The 24,646-nt window shown below is 40.0% G+C and overlaps 1 protein-coding gene across 7 annotated transcripts in view; it reads left to right on the top strand.

The window, feature by feature from the left end:
- Positions 1 to 24,646, top strand: part of myocd (myocardin) — a 63,298-nt gene that overhangs the window by 20,188 nt on the left and 18,464 nt on the right. For 4 of the 7 annotated variants that reach the window (XM_026177424.1, XM_026177423.1, XM_026177421.1 and 1 more), the window contains exon 2: positions 24,282 to 24,347. In XM_026177424.1, coding sequence (XP_026033209.1) covers positions 24,282 to 24,347 — 66 coding nt within the window. Of the gene's footprint in view, positions 1 to 17,632; positions 18,040 to 24,281; positions 24,348 to 24,646 lie in introns of those variants that run through there. The other 3 variants (XM_026177425.1, XM_026177422.1, XM_026177426.1) reach the window with 2 other exon arrangements.

Raw genomic sequence — 24,646 nt, 5'->3', positions numbered from 1 at the left:
ATGATAAGAGTTGCCAAGCATCACGTTCCCAGTCATTGTGCAGCCAAATCCTGCAGTACAATACGAGGTCACACTTGATACATTCAGTCTGATTACTTTTTGCCAATAGAAGAGTTGACTTTGCTTGTCTGCCTGTTCCTGTGTGTTAAATGTCAAGGTAGTATTATTTTTTTAGAAATACATTTTTTTAATTAACAAACAAGACTGAAAAAGTAAATGTTGTATTTTCTAATGAAAGGAAAAAGTCAGAAAAAACATTCACTCGGAGAGAAAGAAAGGAAGGTTCTTGTTATCTGTTTCACTAATGGCCTGACTAATGGAATGGACACACAAAGACAGATAAAGCCAGTGGTCTGTCTGCAGAACTCACTTGCTGTCTTCTATTTCCTTGCCTTACAAGATGCATGCTGTCTGCTTCTGAGAGTTGTTTATCTGACCAATTGCGACTTAGAACACGTCAAGAAACCCAAGCATTTCTGAGCTGTCAGTCAAGCTGATGAAGAGGACAGTTTGCAGGTTTGTGTAAAGTATGCAGAGGTTGAAAGTCCTCCTTGTCAGCACGGCAGCAAGTGTCTCACATCGCACGCAAGTATAGAGCACAGATGACGGGTGTCTGCATATGTGATGATGTCTGCATGTGTGTGAATTCATACGCACAACCCTAAGAGGTTAAGATAGGCATCTGTTTCCACCAAACAGAGGCTCTTTAGACAGCTGTCACCTTCAGAGGTGTTATCAGACTGTTGTCTGCTCTTGCACTGTTTGTCTCCATTAGGAGTTTGTGCATTTATGATTAAGACGATAAAACCAGTGTTGAGTTTGAACACAGAATAAACTGAAAAATTACAAGGACCGAAATAGGAAAAAAACAGGACATCTCATGACATACCCCATATACTGGAAAAAGTTTTCATTAATAGACTTGACAAATTTATAGATAAACATAAAATAATAATGGACAGTCAGTATGTTTTCAGACCAAATAGATCAACATCCATGGCATTAATGGAACTAATTGAAAATATCACCAACAATATCGATCAAAGACAATGTACAGTTGGTGTTTTCATTGACCTAAAAAAAGCTTTTGACACAATTAATCATGAAATATTACTTGATAAACTGGAGTACTATGGCATTAGAGGAGTGGTGCTAGAGTGGGTCAGGAGTTATTTGAGAGACAGGCAACAATTTGTGAAGATTGGTGAATATCAATCAGAGTGCCTGGACTGTTTGTGGAGTTCCACAGGGGTCAGTATTGGGACCAAAGCTGTTTATCCTGTACATCAATGATATATGTAAAACATCTGATATATTACAGTTTATTTTATTTGCAGATGATACAAATATTTTTTGTGCTGGAGAGAATTCACAGCAGCTTTTGGAAATTGTCACACAAGAAATGATTAAACTGAAAACATGGTTTGACAGAAACAAGTTATCACTAAATTTGAAAGAAAAAAAACTACATTTATGTTATTTGGAAATTGTAAAAAAAGATGTTGGAGCAAAATTGTTAATAAATAATGTTGAAGTACAGCAAGTTTCTCATACAAAATTTCTGGGTGTGATAATAGACAACAAAATCTGCTGGAGACCTCACATAAAGCATATACAAGCTAAACTGTCAAGAAGCATCTCTACTGAGTAAAGCTAAACATTTTTTGCCTTCCAAATCACTCCGGGTACTTTACTGTTCACTTATATTGACATACTGTGTGGAAATCTGGGGAAATACATACAAAACTTCACTTCAACCATTATGTAAAATTCAGAAAAAAGCAATCAGGATGATTACTAAAGCAGGATTTAGAGACCACACTAACCTTATGTTCTTGAAATTAAAAATTCTGAAGTTTATGGATCTTATAAAATATAAAACTGCAAAGATTATGTACAAAGCCAGATACAATGTTACCAGGGGACTATGAATTGAGGGGGAAATTAAATCTGAAGACTCTTAAAGCACGGACAAAGGTTAAAACCTTTTGTGTTACCATTTGTGGGGTAAAACTGTGGAACAGTTTAACTGTGGTCCTACAGCAATGTTCAAGCATTAGTTCATAAAGATGTTTTGAAAACTGCTTTTGGAAGAATATGAAACTGATAAAGTTGATCACCCATTGTATATATAACTATGCTAAATTGTATCTAAATTATATCTGTCACTGTAGCTATGTTTACTCATGTCCTCCTTGTTTATTGTGTGGGGTAAGTGATGATGGGAATTAGGGGTAACAATGAATAGTGGGATTCAATAGAATGTTGAGCATGGGGTAGGGATTAATAAGTATGTTATACTTCTTCCTCCATTTCAGACTTAATAATTGTCATTTCATGTCATTTGTTTTGTCTGAGCACATACGTGTCTGTATTTACATATATATTCGTATTTGTAAATGCAAGTATGTGTACATGTGTATATATTGTTTTTCTGTATATGTCTGTGTGATGGACCGAGCAGTGAAGGAAACTTAGGCACAGGTTAAAATCCAAAAAAATGATTTTTTATTTAACCCAAAAAACATAATTGGTTAACTCATGCAAAAAGAATCAAAATCTTGGGCCCATAAAAGAGGTCAAAATAACAAAACTCCACTCAAAGTTGACAACACAACTGATAATTCATACAAACTGACCTAACTTAACAAGACAAAGGGGAAACTTAAATAGTGGCTGATCAGCCCACAAAAACAGGAGAAGGGGTAAAACACACAAAACCTAACTAAACCAAACATAATGAACTCCCCCGTTCTGTTTAAGTTGTCTTTGACGTTGACCCCTTAGAGCTACATAATACTGAATTTTTGTTTTATTAAGTTTTTCTCCTGAGAAAAACAACAAAAATAATTGACATGCTTAAAAAAACATTAAAAACCTCCCCAAAAAGTCAGTGTTTGCCAAAATATATCTCCAAAATATAGGGCTAGGCTGAGGTTATGGGTAGACCTCAGAGGTTTAACATAAAAGCTCAGGGTCAAAGGTCAAAGGTCAAATTCACTCACAAGAACGTTACATTTGGCGTAGTGCAATCAAATACGTACCATTCTCCTGGGATTATTTGTGTGTAGAAGCAGGTGCTTGATGTCACACATATGTGACCAGGGAAGTGATTGGAACACCTGAATTAAATGATTTGAATAGGTGAGTGAAGACTTTTGGAAATACAGTGTATGAAAACAAATTATCCCACCAGATAGTATGTTAAGAGTAGTTTTGCAAAAATTGAACCCATTCATAAAAATAATGGTGGCTGTCACAGTGACATCTTTTACATCATACAGGCTATGATTTGTGTTGTTTCCCCTCCAGAGAAGTGGTTTACTACATAGTCTTTTAAAGACAGATGTGTTGTTTTTTTGCAAATTCAGTAATAATGTGATTTTTGGTCACTTTCACTTAGTTCTGCTGTCACATCTCCCATTCCTCACTGTTCTGTTGAGATCTTGGGGCTGTATCTCTGACAGGTGATTACTGTACAGTGTCACTTCTTCGTTTTACATGCTTTATTGTGCTTCTTTTTTTAACCTCTTTATAGGCATTTCCACGGCTCCATACAAATACTTGGTTGTTTTTACTGTATACTGGCAACAGAAGTTCAGCTTCATAGTTCATTCTTGACTGCAGAAATATTTGCCAAAAAACAGAATCATCGTCTCTTTCTGGCTTTGTTTCTTGATTCAAAAGGTCAACAGAAATGTATTGTACAAAGCAAAACTAATGGGTTACATCATTAATTTTAACCCCTCCTCCAGTCTCTGTCTGCACTGCCCTTTACATAGCACTTGTTATGCTGATAGGTGCTGTACTACAAGTGTAAATTTCAAAAAGTCAAATGATATCAGACACTGGGTTAAGGAGGAATCGCTGGCAGTGTTTCTGCATCATTTCTTTGTGGTCTAGGACACTGTGGAGTTGTCTCTCCTCTCCTTTCCTGCTGTTTACTCTTCCTCCCTCCCCCTCATCTCCTCCTCGTTCTCTCGGCTCGTGTGGAGCCTGTGAGTCGTGCAGCTTGTGATCATGGCGCTGGTCCACCGCTTAGCAGACAGGCAGCCAATGACATCATACTTCGCTGCGGATGTGTGTGTGGAGGGGGGGAGACATAAAGTGACACCTCTGGTCAGTGTGACACACCATTCGTCTCACCCACCAAGTTCATGCACTGAGTCAGTTCTCGCTGTGGTTGTAGCGGTGTGTTGTGCTGAACTCTAAATGTTATCTTTCTTATGGTTATTCCTGACTACTAGACTCAATCTGCTAGATACAGCAAATTAAATTATAACATTCAACCAAATGCCACATGGAAAAAGTAACAACTATAACTGCAATAGAATGGATTGCAATAGGATTTGGATTTGAAGTGTGTATAATTTCTAATTAGCTGCTGTGATTTAAACTGAGTAAATCCAAAGACAGTGCTGTGTGCAAATACTGAACACTGTGACCGTACACAGCGTGATCATCAGAAGATATGTGAGCGTTTTGTGTCTTAAAGCTGTCTGTGCTACGATGAAATAAAGTCCTGTTGCATGTAAAAGCTCAAACAAAAAAATGTTGGGATCCCATAAAGTTTGTGGACTGTGTAGAGACGTTGTTCTTGCTTGCGCTGACGATCTTACCATGTACAGTATGTCAACAGGTAACGAACAGGTTTTTTCCCGATCTCTGCATTTACAAAGTCAGCGCTCCACATTAAGATTTCTCTTGTTTTTAGTAGTTATGTGCAGGCTTTGCATCTTAAAGCTGAGCTGCAGGGTCTTGATTTAGACATACTTACAGTAAAATACTGTTTTTATAGAAGGTTTTTTGGTCATGCAAAGCTGTTTATACTACCTCTGAGACAAATTACTGTAACTTTGAAGAGTTAGTATCGTAAGATAAAATACAATGCAAAGGACACATTTTGGCCTATGTGAGATATGGGGCATCTAGATTAATAATGATCAAGTTAGATAAAAGCAGCTTGAAAGATCCCAGATCACATCTAAAGCTTTGTTTTCTTTTTCTTTTACCTCACAACAAATGTGCTACTGTCAAAAAGTATTTCTCTGCCATATTTCATCTCATTACAAGGAAACAGGCAAGACAAACACAATAAGGAAAGGAATAGGCAATAATCTTTAAAAATATTGATGTAATTTCACTAACTTGGACTCCAGCTTCAGCTCACACTTGCCAGTGTTTTGTCTTCTTAGCATCCAGTCTTTATTCAATAAGCATATCCTCTGGACTTCACAAATTAAAATGGTAAGAAACACAAAAGAGATTGTGGACTGTATCTTATCTACAATAACCTTCATTTTTGGAAAAAAGAAAAAAAAGAGCACGGATTTAGTTAACAAAGTGCTAAAGAAAAATTATAAATACAAGGACCATTAAGGAAACAGTCTGAGGTATTGTCCAGACACTTAAAGCTTGAGGAGGATCCCATAAGAGAGTTGGTTGGAATTATTATATTATCAGCATCTCACAGTTTCCAGAAAGGAACTGCAGCTAAAAACCTTGGTGTCTGACATCATGGACCACTTTCAGAGGTCTGTTAGTCCTTCAGAGGAATCGTCATAATATTTCAAGTCTCAGTGTCTATATTTATGTAGATGAAATGTTCTTTAAATTGCATAGATAATTGCACAGATTTTTAAATTATTTTTATTTATATATTTATTGTTATTATTTCTTTATTTGATGAACTGTTTTTATATTATAATAAAATATAATAAAATCACTCCAAATAGATGGCTAACTAAAGTAATTAAGCCTGAAAAATATAACTTAAAATCTGCACTGGCACTCTATCATAAGTGAGGTTGTCTCTTTCATTTCCCCCGTCCACAATATCCAAACCCAGGCTACATCTAGGGAAAGAAAACTGCCACAACCAATGAAGCAAAGGTGGTCGTTTTCCACATTTCCCAATCCTGTTAGATGAATCAACAGCATCCACTATCCGATTACTCTCAGTCATGACCAAGGTTTCCAAACCCATACAGCCTGGAAAGGTGTGCTGGGGTTTAATACACACAATCACACCAGAGAACAGGAAAAAAAATGCAACAAAAAATACACATCCAGACCCCTTCAGAACCCTAGAACAACATTTGATCACAACCTACTGAGGGTCCCTGGGGTGTTAAAAGCAAGCAGGACCATGTAGCTGTTGGTGCCCCTTTGTTGATTCAGCTTTTGGAATCGGGCGAGGAAGAAAGAAAGGTTTGTTTGAGCGAATTACTTATTGCGAGAAAAAAAATAATAAAGAAGCCAATGTAGCGAATCAATGGGTTAGCATGACGATAGCATAATTTCTTACTGACAAGTCGCATAAGTCAGGCCTTTCAACATCCCACAGAGTGGCGATAGCACATACAGCTGTGTGTTTGTTTTGAACACCGAATGGCAGAAAATGCCACTCCTGATGAATCCTTCACAGCACTGATAAGGCAACATGCACACACGTGACACATGTGCACACGCAGACAGATAAACAGACACACAGAGATGTAGTCCTCTATAAATAAGTCTTTGGTCCTGGAGGGTCAAGTGGAGTCCATGCCAGCAGATACCAGCTCTGTACCCAGGGATCAGTCTGTGGCCCGTGGCAACCCCTCTGTCTGCTGTCTGTCAGCCACCTCAAATTCTGTTCCCAGATCACATTACACAGCAGTTGGACTCGAGTGAGTCAGTTTTTCGTTTTTGTTTAAGTACACAACTCCGACGTTGAATCGGTGTCTGGAGTGGAATGTTTTACTCTGTCAAACAGACATCAGTGGGTGGAGGGCGGGGAGAGTGGTGGGGTTGTGCAGAGGACGGGCTCGTTGGGGTTGGGTCATACCAACAAAAACAAGGTCCTCATTGAGAGAAAGAATGTGCTGGCTGACAGGTCATTTCAGCCAAGCTGTTTAGGAAGTGCTGGACCAGCTCGGAAGATCTAGATAGCTAAATATTTGCACTAGTGAGTCTTTTCTTACCAGGAGTTGTTACTAGTTCTGCAATGATTCTGCGGTGGGTCTACATCAGGGTGTCTCCCTGTCACAGTTAGGTGATGGAGATGTGGATCAAGGATGACATTTTTAAATGTTTAAACCATGGGAGTTTTTTCTCAATCCTCATATTTAAAGGCTTGTACAATACTCCCCTCTATCTATCTATCTATCTATCTATCTATCTATCTATCTATCTATCTATCTATCTATCTATCTATCTATCTATCTATCTATCTATCTATCTATCTATCTATCTATCTATCTATCTATCTATCTATCTATCTATCTATCTATCTATCTATCTATCTATCTTCCGTTCTTGATCAACTGCGCCATCAATTACTCAAGTTGCTGACCTCATATCTCATACCTCATGTAAAAGAATATTTTTATAAACTATGAACATCATCAGAAGTAATGATTGAATAAATTTCTTTCTACATGATGAATACTTTTCCCAGTATTTTGGTATTTCTTACTATTTTTATTTATCAAGCCTCAAAATGTTTTACTATTTATATTTGAAATACTTATCATCTCAGCTTTATTTAAATAGTTTCCAATAACAGTTTTCTCAAAGTGTGGGAATCCACATGAAAAGATGCCTTAGTATGACTAAGTACGTGGTGACAGGAGGCCTTCTGCCGTGATTGTTAGTGGGTGAAGCCAAAGGGAAGTCCAAAAAGAGGATTCAAAATACAGAAAGGCTGAAAGTAGACAGAAGTTAATAATGTTCTGATATTTGAATATGTGGGGACTAAACGTGCTCTACAAATATGTACAAATTAATTCTTTTCTCTTCTGTGTGAACTCTCATTAAAAATGAGATGTAGAAAAACAAAATAGTGTATCTCTTTTAGTTTTTTAACTAAGCGCCATGCCTGAGCTCTCACCATCTTACTTCATTTATTTTTTCACACTGCAGTGTACTGAGTTCACATATTTGTTTGTAGAAAGTAAAGTTCCTATTTGGAAAGCTTTGAGGCAGTGGCTCTCTGCCTTGTGTCAACACAGCTGATCGTCTCTCCACCGAACGCTGTGACAAAACAGTTTGTCCTGAAATTATTTCAGCTAATAATCAAACATGCTACTTCATCTTCACAAATTTTTACTTAATAGGTTTCTCGTTGTGGCTCCGTCAAGCTTGATGAAAGACATTTGCGTGGCATACCCGGTGGTTCCTCTTGATGGGCCTTTCATCTGGCCTGTTAGTCACGGACACACACATTAACAACAACAAAGCAGACTTTGAGTTATTAAATTTCTGATAGTGAAGTTTTGGGAATACCACATAAAGCCAGCACATATAGGCCTTGGTAATAGGCAGGAGTTACAGTTAAGCTTTAGTGATGCAGGCCCGTCTCTGTTGAAGCCTCGCAGACATACACCCACCTCCTCCCAGCTTGGCTGCACGCCAGCGCCTGCAGACTACAGCGGAGGCAAAGTCAATTGGCGAAATCTAAACAACCACAAAAGTACAAAACACTACGTCCCCTCAGCTTTTTACATAATGTGGAGAAAATCTATTTCCCTCACGCTGTTGTTGTGTTTTGGGATTACATTCAGATCGCTCGCAGCGCCAGTGCCTCTCACACATGTTGACATTTCCAACCTGGCGGCAGACATGCGCCGCTCGGACCCCGTGAGGCCCGAGGAGAGAACGCAGAGTGAAGGTGACCGACGCGCAGACCAGATAAAGATGGAGAGAGAGCAGAGATGAGGGATTTGAAGGGAGACAGGAGGGGAGAGTGCTGGCTCAGCCTCATCTTTCTGTCACTTCTGGTTTTGAATTCAGCCCACTCTGACTGGAACTTCATTATAACCGCAGCTCAGAGACGGAGGGAAACGCTGAACCTGACTCCTCGTCTGGCCCGGTCCACATCTTGCTCTTTCTTTCCCAGCCTCCCCCAACTCTTTTTCTTGCCTCTCCCTATATTTCTGTCTCCTCCAATCTCATTCTTTACTTTATGCCCTTTTCTCTTATACTCTTTATATTTCGGCGACTCTGTTTGCATTTCACAGTCGCCTCCTTTTTCAGTCCTCTTTTTCTTTTTAGTTGGTCTGCTTGTGTCGTGAGAAACCCCTCAGCTTTCTGATAAGGCTGATTGGTTGCTGATAAAGTACTGACTCACTCTCAAGACTTTCTGATAACTTATCCAACTGCCATCATCTAACCTTATATTACCCCATTGGCTTTCTCATGTTTTATAGTGGAAACAAAAAACAACTATATATTTATATAAAGTAAGCTAGTTAAGTAAGAATGCTAACAAGTGTAGCTTGCATCGCAGCAGCTGTCAGTTAAACCTCAAAGAGACACAAACAAGAGTGCACCCATGTTAGGCATCAGCCCTACAACATGCTGTGGAAGGCTGAAATACTGTATTAGGCAATATTTCAGTAGCCCCTGTCTATTTGGGTTTTTGAACAGAAATGCTAGCTAGGGCTTAGCAAGCTAATGTATGTAGCAAAGGTACATGTAAACATGTTACTCACAGCTTTCTTAACTATCCAAATTCCACTACATCCAGTGTTGGGGAGTAACGGAATACATGTACCGCCGTTACATATTTAAAATACAAAATATGAGTAACTGTATTCCGTTACAGTTACCGTTTAAAAAGGTGGTATTCAGAATACAGTTACTTTGTTGAAATAAATGGATTACACTGCGGTACTTTCCTGTTTCATATTGTGGCGGGTCAGGACTGTTTGGGTTTTGTTTGACAGCTACGTTCTGTTGTTCCAGGCGGCAGCGTTACGGTTGCCATGGTTACAGGGTGACGCTCTCTCTCTGTGACTGTGTGTTTCCTGGGTGAGAGAGCGCCTTTTCGTTGTTGTTGTTGTTGTGCTAAGCTAACAGGCAGAATGCTACAAGCATAGCTCTAAAGAATGTAGCATCATGGGCAGTGTAGTCCGTGCTGCAGGGAGAATGGACTGCCATACATGTCATGGGTCTGTGAGTGCGAGGAGGGAGAAAAAGGGGCGTGGAAAGGTACGAGTTGTCATCGAGGAAAAACGGGAGCTGGAAGCATGTAAATATAATAATAACCACTTCAGCCAAGAAGAGTGCCTGACGAGCCCAGTTGTAAGTAAGCTATTAAGACTCGACTGTACACCGTGTTCGTGTTTTCCTCCGAAAACAATAAGTTCCGTTGGAGCAGTCTTTCAACGCCTCTCTCTGTCTCTCGCAAGAAAAGTTGACCCACACAACAAAGTAAAGCTATTTTTCGGCTACGAGCTGACAGGGACCCCGCCGTATTAGTCAAAGGTCCCTTTACTACAGTTCGGAGTCGCGGACCTTCAGTAATAGTAATAAATCACACAGCAATAGTACATTCACGTTGTTGTAAAAAGCATGATAATATATTAAGTAATCCAAAGTATTCAGAATACGTTACTGTCATCGAGTAACGTAACGGAATACGTTACAGAATACATTTTGGGGCATGTATTCTGTAATGGAATACATTTTAAAAGTAACCTTCCCAACACTGACTACATCACAAGTTGATACTATATTTAATTATACTTTGGCTAAACTTTAATAAGTAAAATAAAATATACATGATAGTGACCTGAAAATAGTAGTTGGATATCATCAGTGATAAAAATGCTTGCTGCTTGTTTTGACCGAGGCACAACATGAAAAAGATACTTGCTGTCAAGTCCCAACGGGGACTTGTTTAAACTGATTCATCTTTTCTTGTTGGGATGGGTGAGACTTATTTTAAACCTGCTTGGCTGTATGAGTGCAGGACTCTAATATATCTCTCTAACCGCTTATTTAAATGTCAGTATTTACCCGAGAGCCAACCACCACAGAGACAGTGGACCAAGAGCTGCTGTCTGAGGTAGACCAGCACAAAGGCATTCACACTGATAGGACACAGCTGCTGCCACCAAGGCCGCTGAGACTCTTTAACAAACACATACACACCTACCAAAATAATTGGCCATAGAACCTGGTGTTCAGGTAGTGAACATCCAAGTTTTCAATTGTTGTGGAAGTTTTCCATTTAAACAAAGCCTGCAGACGAGCGGTGAGCGGTAGCTAACATTCTTTAATCAAAACACAAAGAACAGAAAACCAAGTTGGTGGAGAGGCTGCATGATCGCGGGGCAAACGGTCAGCAGAGTCTCTCGAGCCTAACATGGCTGTCAGTTAAATACCTTCTTCAGGAACAAAAGGCAGTACACAGCTGTTTCACACCTTAAGATTCACACTGCCTTGCTACTCCCAGAGTCCTCGAAGAGACAAAGATTCTTCCTGCGGCGTGGTCTGCTTCCCCCCAAGTTCCTTACTACACCCCCACCATTTGTCTTACTGTATGAGTGTGAGACATGTTAAAATCCAGTGGCACCAAGGCTTCATACAATAAAATAATGTGATTAATACATAAGTAAAAGAAATTCCAACAATATATTCATCTTTTCTGTATTATAGCTGTTTTTAGTTCAGGTCAGATTTACTATTTGCCAGTTTGGATATAATGTGGTCCAATGAAAATGCCTCCTTTTTCAGTTAGTCAATTAAGACACACCAGGATTGGCTTCATGTCTTTGTAAATGAAACAGGACTTGTCTTGTTTGCTAGGATATCTTTGGTAGAAGATCAAAACAGACCTTTATAAAAGAATCTAAGCTTGAATTTTCACGAGGCATTATTTTATAGAATACAATCGAATCATGGATGCTCATGAAACGTTAAAATGCAGTTTGAGCACAGATTTGTTCATCTGTGATGAATGGGGTTCATATGATCTCACAACATGACCAAAATTGAATCTTGTGTGTGTGTGTGTGTGTGTGTGTGTGTGTGTATATACTTACTGAGTATAGTGAGTGTCAGGTGTGCACAGTCTGTGTAAGATCATTGCATTAACAAGTGATGAATCCTTTTAAATACTTAACATCAAAGACATATCCTACAGCTTTGATCATGGGGCATGTAAAAAACATAATTATGTTTCCCAGGAAATTGAGGCATTTTCATAAACTAAAATGAGAAAAATACCTAAACAAAAATACATCGGAGCGGTGCCAGTTTGTGGAAGCCAACATATTGAATCCAGTGGCTGAGAGAGACATTGCTGTTCCTCTAATCACATTTTATATATGTGGTTAGAAAGCGGTCACACTGTACATAGTACACCAGAGGTGGAGGAGAAGAGAATTAGGCATTCGTTTGTCGTGGGGGTAAATTTCTTTTAATTTTTAATATTTTGTCGGCACCCTACAGTGGACGGCTATTCAAACACTGTTTTCCTGTATTTGTGTCACTGTTGATGGTATCCTTGCATATAAACCACTACATTGGACACTGATGTGTCACTACATACCCTGCCACGCACTGTTTTTTTAATGTTACCATAGATGTATTACGTGTTTCATTGTAATTATTGTTATTTAACCCTTTCATGCATGAATTATGACAACCTCAATCAGAATTTTTTTTCTGAAGTATTTTTACTCATCAGCACTGCTCAGATATCGTGCAAGCAAAAACATGAAGGAGTGAGACAACAACCCCGCTAAACAACAAAAACTGTTGGTTATATGCATTATGCCAAATAATGTTAGGCTTGAGTAGCCTAAAAATCACACTTTTACTCTGATTAACATACCATATATCAGAGCTTCCCAAAGTGTGGGGCCTGCCCCCTAGGGGGGCGAAGAGCCATTGCAGGGGGGGCGTGGTGTGAAAAGGAAGAAAAAAAAACGCTTGGACACTGCTAGCACGGGGCTCCCACACAAACGCAAAGCAGGAGATGAAGCATCGCTGAATATGTTTCCAAACCAACTTCATTCTAAGCCAAAGACTAGAAAATATGGTGAAGCATATCTTCCCTTTGGCTTCACCTGCACAAGTGCCGAGGTAGGTCTCCCCTGCATAACTGCTTTTCGGACATCACAGACAAACAGTATCCTACATTCTTGATTTTTAGTTCACAAACACTTGTTGTAACGACCAACTACTCCTGACATTTAGAGATGTTAGCTCTTTATAACATTTTTCTTGTAAAACAAAGGGGGGCCTAGCAAAAAAGGTTTGGGAACCACTGCCTTATATAAACTCTCATGTGGGAGTTTATTTACTGTTACAGTCCAAATAATAGATCAACTTCAAAGTTTTAGTAGCATTGACTAAGAGAAGCTAACAGAAATGAACCCCAACAGCAGCATAAAAACAGCAGTGCATCCAGGGAGAAAGGTTATGGATATCCTCAATAACTCATCTCGGTATCACTGTCAGTGGACAGAAGTGGGTTTTTCTGGCTCGTCAGTTCTTATCCACATCTATTTACTCCTCTAGAATAAAGAGACAGGACTACATATTGACAGCTGAAGTAAACAATGGACTAACAACCTACTACACAAGTACACAAGCCATAGTTGTTTATCTATTAGCTTAACATATCTATTTGATATATAGATAGATGTAGCTATATAAATGCAGACTTTATATATGTGTGTGTTTTAAATTCTAAAATATTCTAACAAATTGGCTGATATAAGATGAAATGAGTCATGGCCATAACTAGTTTCCTGGCTAGCTACCAGACACACACAGAATTTAAAACAGTGATAGTTCAGATAAACCACATAATTAAGCTCAGCCTCAACCCTGACAGATCAAGCTTATCTCTGTGCATGCTCACATCACCTGGTGGCTCAAGTGACACCCTTCAGAACCCTGCTGGACAATCACGTAATCAAAGCTCTAGCCCATGACCTGGTGTATTCTAGTAGACAAGTTTGGGCATAAATTACCAAATGACATGTGGTTTTGTAGTATTTTAAGCTTTGTGAGTCAGTCTGTCATAATTCCACCTCATTATGAGACCTAAGTGATGGAAGATAGACGAGACAGGATGGTTGAAGATAGAGGGATGAAGGAGATAAGTTTTCAATTTTTCTCTGAAGTCGGGTGTCATGTAACAGCTGCTGCATGCTCTACAAGGCCACACAATGTCCAGCACATGTTGCATTCACACTGGACAGCGCATTCTAGTACACTTCCTCCTGTGACATTCTGTCAGGCAAATGGCTGCAGGACAGCTGGATTCCACAGATGGCATTTGACAGGAGATATTCCAAGCATTTAAAATACGATGCGACTGCTCCTATCAGCAGAAGGGGCTCCTACAGACCACTGATTCATCATTTACTGGAACTGGTGGAAAAGACAATGTGACGATGTCGTTAAAAAATGTCCAGACACGTCGTGTGTAATAACTGTTTGTACTAGATGTAATTTTTATTACATTGTATCCAGTTTGGCCATTTTTGCGAGTCACATCTGCGTTATCTAAAACACAAGAAATCACCCAAAACACTAACAGTCATTTTTTGATCTACATGTCTGCACAGTTGGCCAATAAACAGTTTCTCTTGCCTTATGCTCCAGGCACAGACATTTGAGTAATTGCATCAGAGAAACATTGTTGAAATATGCATCACAGAAAAGAAAAAGCCGACCATCAACACACACTCTGCTGCATTCTTATTGTATATAATGTAAAAAATATGCACTCAGAACTGTCTCACGGCTGTATGAGTGTGATCATCTGCTCTCTTAGTGCTTTTATCGCACACGCTGAAACACACACAAACACACGTGCGCTTCCAGACAGTTCAGATGAGACTTGTCACATCCGCTGACATAGGCCCCAATTAAAGGGGAGGATTAAGCCAGGGCTGGGTGACCTCCTCAGGAATCTGTCTGAGACACTGTGTGTACACTGTCAAACCCTCTGACAGAACTTCCCTTTAAGCACTTTCACCTGCTAATTAAGACGGGACCGGTTCGTGTGTGCGTGTCGGTGTGCGTGCACCTGTGTTCATTCAGCGTACTCGCAAGACAAATGTACCTGCGAATGTCGGGGATAGATTTACAGCCCGAGGAGCTTCTATGTAAATATTTGACTTGAGAATCCTATGGCTTTCTTGGAGCTCACTCCAGCACACGTCAGGCACATGGGCTAACAGCAAACAGATAGACCGTATCATTTATTACCTTAAATTATTGCGTGTTTTGGTGTGCGCATCTCACTGGTGTGTGCAGGGGCTCTTCGGCAACAAAAACCAAGCAGTGTTTATGGTGTGAAGAGATTAAAATGGATAGTAGCGAGGCAGAAGCACTGAGCTGTTGCTGGAAAAAAGCTTTCAATGACTGATTAGCCCTCTTTCGCTGCAGTTTTTACACAGTGTGGAGAAAAGGCCTGTAGTAATCACACACTTGTCTTTGGTATTCTCTCTATTTAGCAAACTGAAAACGGGCAGGGTGGGAAATTAATGGAAAAATAATTTTCTAGCCAAAGTTGAGGTGGAGAAAAGCCTATAAATAGGGGGATACAAAGAGAAAGGGTCAAAAGGAGGCGAGAGTTTTCTTAAAAACGAATTCTTTTGAATCATCAGATTATAATACAGAATAATTTGCTAGTAATAAACAAACTAAAATGACAATGCTTGTTAATATTTTACAATAAAATCCCTGTTAAGAAATGAAAGAGTATATTTTCTGGACCCTTGCACACCTTCACTGCTCCTGGTGTTTTTCTTTTCATGCTCCGGATCATATTCCATATAACTTTCCATTCAAATCTAAGGATAAACAGCAACGGTGAAATCCTCGATGTGTCCAGCCGACGTCCAATGTCGACAGAGGTTTAGGAGGCTCTGCACCCGGTGGGGCAGCAGTTGGCGAAGGCTGCCCTCAGAGGAGAACGTGCTATGTGGTGGGGATCACATGTTGAGGACAGGAGAATATAATATAAACTGCTGTGTGACTGAGCAAACTCAGTGATTGTACAAAAAGTCAAGACAAGTAGCTCAGAGAGGTTTATTTTAAATGCTAGACAGTTTCAGTGGTCATCAGTGTTGCTGTTGTTGAGGCAGGCATGTCTCATTTACAAGGGACGCCTGTTTGTATATCTCATGGTTTCAGAAGTCTGAAAATTATTCAAATTTAAAGCTGCAAAATAAATAATGTTACTCAGAACATGCTTTAAATCCTCCTCAGAGTCTGCTCCTTCACATACTGTAAATAGCGACTTTTGCATTACAGTGGTATTATTTTCCCCCCTTAAGAGAGGATGTAAGTAATTGGTTATGTTTGTTTGTCTGTTTAGTGTCCACAATTTTCAAATTTTGTGTAGTTGTAGATGATTTAATGTTAGCTGGGTTAACGTCCAGGCCAAAGCAAATGTGAAAATCGGTAAAACTTTATATTACCAGCAGTTGTTATGGGTAATTTTCAAATGTCACAATAATATACTACTATTGTTAGTGCCCGAGGTCAAAGTTCACCTTGAAAAAAATCTGAAAGGAGACAGAGAAAGCTGTGCGACACACTTCTTTAAATACTTAAAGTCACAGTGACACCATAAACTTTTGCAGCTGTCATATTCATGCTGTTCAGTCCCTCCCCTACGCTGCTCTGGCAAATCAGTCATCATTACTGGGCATAAAATGTATCGATACTGGTCTGTCTGTGCTTGATTAGCCTAATTAGCACTGTGTGAAGTAATTTGGCTTGAATGTGACTGGAAAGTCATACACTCTGGACTTCAAATCAAAGTGTTTTCACAACTGACATATACAGTATTTTTTAAAGTATAAACGAGTATTCAGTTGAAACCCAGCATTTCAGATGGAGTTGTAGTCAAAGTTGCCACAAACGATTATTTACCAGCTTCCTGAAAATGTTTCACAATAAAAGCCCTGTTAAGAAATGAAGGATTTCTTTCCACTTTCTTGGATTTAAATAGGAAACATTCCTACATATTTTTGTGTTTCCATTGTAGCATTGGTTGTGTGGTGTGGTCAGTGTTTCTGGGCCTAACAGATTGTTGGATAATGGATTTAATTAAGCTAAATTTGTCTTTTATTTACCTACATGTTGGTTTATTGAGGCTGTGTTTGCTGAAAAAATGTAAACATATTTGGAAGAGAATCTCGAGTTATGTTAGACTTCTGTCTTACGAGTCACTCATTTCTTGCCAAACAATTGTTAACCATCACCTTAAAATAAAGTTCAGTGAGGCTTAGTACAAGAACTACTTGCTACTTTCTGCAGTTCAGTCACTGTGAGGAAAATAAATGATAAGTAATCAGGTTTTCAGACAATATCTGTTTAAAGTTTTTAAAAAAATGTGGCAGCCATTAATACTTTTATTTATTGTACATTGTCCACATTGTTTGTTTCCTCTGTGTGTGTAAAGCCCACTTGGTCTTCTAGCGTGTGTTTCCAGTCTGATTATACTGCTACATTTGTATCACAAGTTTATTGAATATTGCTTTTATGCATTCTATTTATTACACAAGAATTGAATACTCCAGTGAAACTTGTTGCCACTCCTGCTTTTCTCGCTTTCTTCCTCCTGGCTGTACTGCTACTTCGTTATCTGCTCCTCTATCTTGATATTTCCCTCCCCATCTAACTCCCCCTCTCTCCTCTCTAATGACAGTCAACAAGGCTGATAGGCTGATATATTTACACTGGTGGCAAGGGAGGAAGAAATCATCAGCCAAACCCTGTCCTGCCCCTGGGCTCTGACAGGCGGGGCTTGGAGGAAACCCTGGCCGCCTAGCCACTCCCAGAGCAGGGCATATCTCTCTCTGCTGTCCCTGGCCCTGCTCAGATCTCACAGCTAGATGGGACCAAAGCTTTCTCAGGCCCACAGACTCACAGACACACTCCCACATCAGCTACCGGGGGGAGAGTGAGCGGAGAAGAGAAAGCAGCAGGCAGAGTGGAAGGCTGCTGCTGGTGGTGTGCACGCTGGCTGAGAGAAAGACAGGAAAGCCAGTGTTTGTTTTGTTTTGGTTTTTTTTTTTGCTGTGCCACTTTTCCTCTAGATCTGTTGATGAGCCAGGCTGGGTCAGCTCTGGGTCTCGTCTCAGTGTGGGGTTCAGAGGTCGGGGTCAAAGTGTCACTGCTTCTTGAGTGTGCGTGGCTATTTTGCAACTTTTGAACACTGGAACTGTACTGTAAGCATTATGACTCTTCTGGGCTCTGAACACTCCATACTAATACGAAGCAAGTTTAGATCGGGTAAGTCCAGTGATGACTGAAACGTGACTTTTATTGCTTCTCTGTTCTGTCACAACTTATGAACACTTTCTGTGTACAGCTGTGTTTATTCTCAGAAGCCGCACAAACAGTTTGTCTGCCAACAGCATTTGAAAACAATTCTCCGTACGTTGTGTCATTCGTCTGTCTTCGCGGATGAGTTGTGTTGATACTCAGAATGTGCTCCTCAGTAACAGCAGCCGAGTGACAGGTGTGTGTAATACACAGTGCTGGCATGTGATGGCACAAGGAATAGCAGAGCGAGGTCGGCGTGAGTCAGAAAGCTTCCCATCACTCTGTCACAGTATGATGGATTTACAGACGTGATGTCCATCAAACTCCTTGTAAATGACACGAGAGAGAATGATGTTTCAGACAGGTTAGTGCACTTGTTCAGTCCCAGTCACTAACCCTCTGCTGCTGCTGAGGAAAGCCAGTCAGACACTGTCGTTTTCAGGCTTTGATAAAAAGAGATTAGAGGTCAAAGGTTATCTAAATATGGCTGCATTGGAAGCTGCGTGTACCTGAGTATATCAAAGCGGGAGGAAGGGTCTGGACTACAGCACTGACTTAAACTCCTTCTAATACACATCAGATGTTGGGGATTTGTATCCATCTGTCTCCTTCACGTACACAGACTCCTTAATTCCGTCACTTTCTTATTCCCACACGCACTTTCCTTAGTTTGAACATACTTTGTCTAAGCTCGCACGTGTGTGTTTTCAGTGTGTTTGTAGTCTGAGCAACACTGCCACCTCCCTGAGGAAATTGCAACTGATCGTAGCTGTTCAGCTTGTTCTACACTCAAAAAGCAGCTGCTTCAAAGCGGTGGCTGTAGTGGCTCTGGTTGCTACCTCCAGTGTGCCTGTGAGCTGTAATTGCGTTCCAGAAATGGCAGGCTAAATGATGCTTTTCCTTTGATTTGTTTAGAGCACATCAGTAGGGTTGGAAATGACCCCCGGTGCTCTGGGGAGCATGAGAGGCTGGATTCAAAAGCAGCATAAGGCTTTTCATGAAGGTTGCTCAGGGTCTGTGTTGCTCTAACCCTTGTGCTATAGCTTGTTATAATACAACACAGATGTAGAGATATTGTCCTTATGCCAAAGTTTGCTTGATATTACAGTCACAGGAGTTAATGCCGCCTGATAAAAGCGACTGCTTGAGCTCATTTATGAGCGCATGAGTGAAATGTTGTGCGTAAGCGAAGTAAAATTGCCCGTAAATGTCTCTGTGATAACTGCTGATGGCAGGGGAAGTCGAAGATGATCTGCTGTCAAGGATTTACAGTTTCTTTAACATGAAGTACGTTGACTTACACTACACAGCAATTGTCACTCCTATGCACCATGCTTAAATGACAATCAAACTAATCAAAGCCATGGGAACTGCTACCGCATGGTTGAAGCTAAAAGGAAAGATAAAGATCTCATTTAAGTGCTCCCCACGGAGCGCCGAATCTGAGTGTGTGAGGTACTGACGAGTTCTCATGCTGATTTGATTTAGAGCTCAAATGACCACAGTCCATGCTCTTAAGCTCAAGGCCATTGCATAATATTATGACAGAGACGTCAAATGCAGTGCCACATGTTAACCATATGTAAATCAGCAGTGCATACATGTGCTGTCTTTAATATATAACTATTTCAGACCCATTTTCACTTCTGATCCCAAATGTATAAAACATAAACACGCTGGATGTTTTCAACCTGGATCACCGAGAAAATCGAAATAGTAAAACAGGAAACTTAGTTTGATGTTCTTTTCTGAGCTGGCAAACATTTGATGTGGTATTTGTCACGTTTGAAATATGATCTGTGAGTTTATCAGTTAAAAGCAGAATAAGCCTTTCACTCCACCGGTGTCATCTATAAAAAATAAAAAAATCCATCTGACCCACAGCAAAAAAAAGAACAAAATAAACAACAACAAAAAAGAAATTATTAACTTAGCTTAAAAAAAACAGGAGGAACCAGCAGTCTGCACTAAATGGATAAGCATACCATGCAGGCAGTCACATGACAAAATTTGTGGGTTTATTCTTTGTTTAGGAAAGTCCGTACTGAAGAAATTATCGCTGTTCTAGAGCCTTCATGAGACTCCTCCAGGCGCTAATTGCAACAGTTATTTTGAAGTATTATTCAATAAGTGATCAGAATAGGCTGTAAGTAAGAATCACTAGTTAAATGATATAAAAAAAAACAACAATTTGCTATAATAACCTACAATAACATTTTAAAAAACACTTTTACTTTTTTTATAGAAAAAAACACTTTTGCTTCTCTTTTAGTAAATCTCTAATGTTAAATGCTGCACTACACTAGCACTAAATTAGTCTCATCTTGCATTTATAATGCTGTGCTATAACGAACGTGTCACCAGGTAAAATTGCAGCAGAATTCTTGTCTCTTCTGACAAAGTTGGTAATAAGTTACGAAATGAGAGACTACCCCACAACACGCTCTGCTGACGATGATTTGCAGTCTTACCTGTGTTTCTGAACGCAAGTGAGATTTTTTTTCGCCTTCTTCAACATACATCCAAATGTCCTTATTACCCCACTCTTCACTATGACTCACTGTCAATGGAGCCGCTCCAGAAACTGTACCTTAATGGTGGAGCGTTGGCTCTCCTCCACACAGGTCCTGGCTCGCATTCGCAAACCTGACTCCAACTGTCCAAGACCGTAGAAATAAAATATGCCAGTTGTGTTTTAAGGTGGATTTTCACTTTATGCAGAGGTATTAGACTAAAATAAACGTAATACTTCATTTAGGAATACCTGTTTATTACAAGTTATACAGTTACACCCATATATCTGTCGTGAACACATTCCTGATTGCACTAAGGGAAAGTTCAGGAGGATTCATGTAACAAATGCAACCAGTGTTGGAGCTTAAGTGTAAAAGTGAGGTGTTATTATTATCTTGTTTTGTTTTTTTGTTCTTTCTTCAGTGCGGTGGCTGTGAGTGTGTGAGGCACAGAACAATAAATCACAGTATCACTCAACTGGCTTGTGCAATTATCAGCACTTCACTGGTGCAAACCAAAGCCAAATGACAATTTATTTGCACTATAAATCTGAAAAATTGGGTTTGTCTGTCCTTTATTGTCAAGAAAGCCCAAGTTAAAACAAGTGTCTTCAGTTTCAAAGTCAACATTCAGAGAGGCGTAGTATGGTTCAGTGATCTGTGATTACATAGCTTGGCTCTGGCCCACTTTCTATAACATGTATACTCTGCAATCAGGACAAGCGAGTCTTTGGTCTCAGCAAAGCTTTTGGGGAGAAAGAGCAGATTACATGGCAGCTGCTGTGCTTTTCCAAGCACAATTATTGATAACCTGTCAGTGAACATAATAAAGAGCAGCTGATGTTTCACCTGGCTTTTTCCAAGAAAATTAGAGACAAAATTTGCACGTACGACCAGATTCAGGCTGTTCAGGCTGATTGTTACGTTAGCCCGGTATCATGACATGATGTTTGGATAGCGCATTGATTTCCGTAAGTCATTTTGTTCATTGTTCATTTTGTTTGTTGTTAATTTTTATGAATACATATAATGCTGTGTTTAAATCAAATTTGTTCATATTTGATCTCTGACAAATGTTTCAGGCGTATAACTCTCTCCTAAAAGTTTCACAGGTTATCTGCTTTTGAAGAGAAAAAATCAAAGAGGAAGTTTCTTCAGCTCACAATAACAGTTATTCTGTCTTTTGTCTGACAATGAAATTATTTTATTTTTTAAAGCCCTTTTTCTAAAGCATATATAGAAGGGGGAATAATTATTTGATCCCTTACTAAATTTGTAAGTTTCCTCACCTACAAACAAATGGACAGTCTTTAATTTTCACGACTGTCATTTTAATCGAGACAGAATATCAACCAAAAATCCAGAAAAAACACAATGCATAAAAATAGCAAGTTACTGAGTGAAATAAGTATTTGATCCCCTACGATCTAGACAGAATTCTGGTTCCCACAGATTGTAATCAGTCTGATCTCAGCGCATTACGTGTATAGATTACACTTGTCACAGAATCAATTTCTTCCATTCTAACCTCTCCACCACCATGGTCAAGACCAAAGAGCTGCCACGTGTCCCTGGACAGGGTCCCTAGACAGGGACACATGGGTGGAATGGGCTACAAGACCATCACCAAGAAGCTTGATGAGATGGTGGCAACTGTTGGAAGAAATATAAAAACATCATCAGTCACCCTCAGTCTGAAGCTCCATGCAGGATCTTGTCTCATGAGGTGAAGCTGCACAGGAGAAGCTTGTTAATAATATGAAGACGGTTGGACCACAGTCACCAAAAAAATACTATTAGTAACACACTACGCCATAATGGGCTGAAATCTTGCAGCGTCTGCAAGGGGCCCCTGCTCAAGAACACGCATGCACAGGCCTGTGAACGCCTAAATGATGCAAAGAAGGCGTGGGAGACAGCGCTGTGGTCAGATGAAACTACAGTCAAGCTCTTTTTTTTTAGCATCAACTGTACCTGCTGTGTTTGGAGGATGAGAGGATAACAGAAAGAACATCATCCCCACAGTCGAGCATGGAGGTGGAAGCATTATGTTCTGGGGCTCTTGTTCTGCTAAGGGTGGAGGACAACTTCAACACATTGAAGGGCCAACCGATGGCCGTGTATCACAAAATCTTAGACAAGAACGTCCTTCCCTCAGCCATAACTCTGATAATGTTCGTGGAGTCTCCAAACCTCAATCCTACCGAAATTCTGTAGAGGGAGCTGAAGCTTTGAGCTGCCGTGCAGCAGCCAAGAAAAAAAAGAGTTTCTATAAAAAGGAGTGGGCCAAAATCCCTCCTCAGCCATGTTTTCCTTGGGGAACAAATACTTTTTTGACTCAAAATATAACGTCCATTTGTAACTTTTATGTCACGTGTTTTTGGTAAATTCTGGCAATGCTATCAGCTACTTGCGTAGGCTACATTTAACTACATAGATTCATAGCATAAGTATAAATGAATGCTTTAAGGGTTACTGTTACATTACTGGCTTACTGGCGGTGCTAAATTTTAAAACGAAAATGTTGCTTTTACAAGGACTTAGCTACCCTCAGTACTGTTCAACTTAAACTGTTATTTTTAGATTCAAATGAGTGCAAGCTTGTTGAATAAAAAATCATTTAGCTATAGTTACATTCCATCTGTCACCTGGTCTTAAAAAAGAAGAGACAACATTTGCATGCAGGAAAGTGCTCATTTTTCCTTGTCAGAAATTGTATCGGTTACATGTTTTGGTAAGCTTCCAATCGGCAACTAATGCCTTCATTTGCTCTTTGGGATGTCGCGACCGGCAGGTCACGACCCCCTCGCTGTAAACGAAAGCAGATGTCAGATGAAGGGAAGGGCCTGATATTACATAATTGAGGTGCTCTCCCATGAGAGACCTGTGATGTGGCGCCTGAGCTCGCTGACACACAGTCAAACTGTTAAGAAAGTTGTTACATGACATCAAAGCTGGAAGGCTGGAAGAAATTCATAAAACGTGTGATTGCAGCCAGAGCTGCGTGAATATAAACCACCTGAGTGAGATAATTAACAATAGGGGAGACAGAAAATGATTAGGACCTAGCAGGGAAAAGGGAACATTTCATACTTATGTGTCGGATCCAGGATCTGACCGGGAGACCTTCAGATAATACTGGGGAGGGAAAACACACACAGACAAAGAAAGAAAGAGAAAGCAACAAAATCACAGACGCACTCAACCAACAGACATTGAGGAGTTTCTATGTTTATGACCTTAAACTCCCACCTAGACTCCCCCCCCCACACACACACACATGCAGGGCACAGTGAAACGTGTGCACATGCTGTGGACCACACACTGCAGAGCAGATCTGTTTAAAAGCCAGGAGCTGTGTTTATCATTCCCTACATCCTGCTCACAGAAATATTTGTGAGCAAGCTGCGCTGTTTTGTGTGTGTTTTCTGTATGCATATGTGCACATACGTATGTGTCCATGTGCATCTGTTCAATGACTACAAATTGAATGCTGGTAGCTTTTCATTCCAGCCCACAGACAGAGTAAAACTATGCTAATTCGACTTTAAGTTTCATTCTGAAATACCGATTTAAGTGGCTTGTATTCTCAGCCTCTTCCTGCTTTTTCTCTGTCCCTCTCCTGTCTCTCCATACCTCTTTCTCACCTTCGCTCTTTATCTGTCCTCCTCTTCCTCCTCCTACCCCCAACTTTAGTCCTACAGTTAAGACTTCAGCAGAGGAGGACACGAGAGCAGCTGGCAGACCAAGGCATCATGCCTCGTGAGTAACACCTTCCAACATGGAGCTGCTGCACATCCAAACACACACACACACATGTACTTACATGCTTTCAGACTTAAGTGTGAGTCAGACAGTCAGAGGGAAAAAGTGTGAGAAACTCAAGCATGTCAACTTATCACACTTGTCCCAATTAGCAATTAGATACAGAGGTGAAAGGTCAGTTCCCCTGACTGTCTAGCTGTTAAAATAATGTAGGTTTTATCTGTCCAAAAGATAAATGAGTGTTCTGCTTCCATGCAAATACGAGGTTGATAGGTAACTGAATTTTTTACATTCAT

The sequence above is a fragment of the Astatotilapia calliptera genome, chromosome 8 (assembly GCF_900246225.1).
Source record: "Astatotilapia calliptera chromosome 8, fAstCal1.2, whole genome shotgun sequence".
In the NCBI taxonomy this organism is placed as follows: domain Eukaryota; kingdom Metazoa; phylum Chordata; class Actinopteri; order Cichliformes; family Cichlidae; genus Astatotilapia; species Astatotilapia calliptera.
The sequence above is the reverse complement of the archived record's forward strand: the minus strand, read 5'-3'. Positions and strand labels throughout refer to the sequence as shown.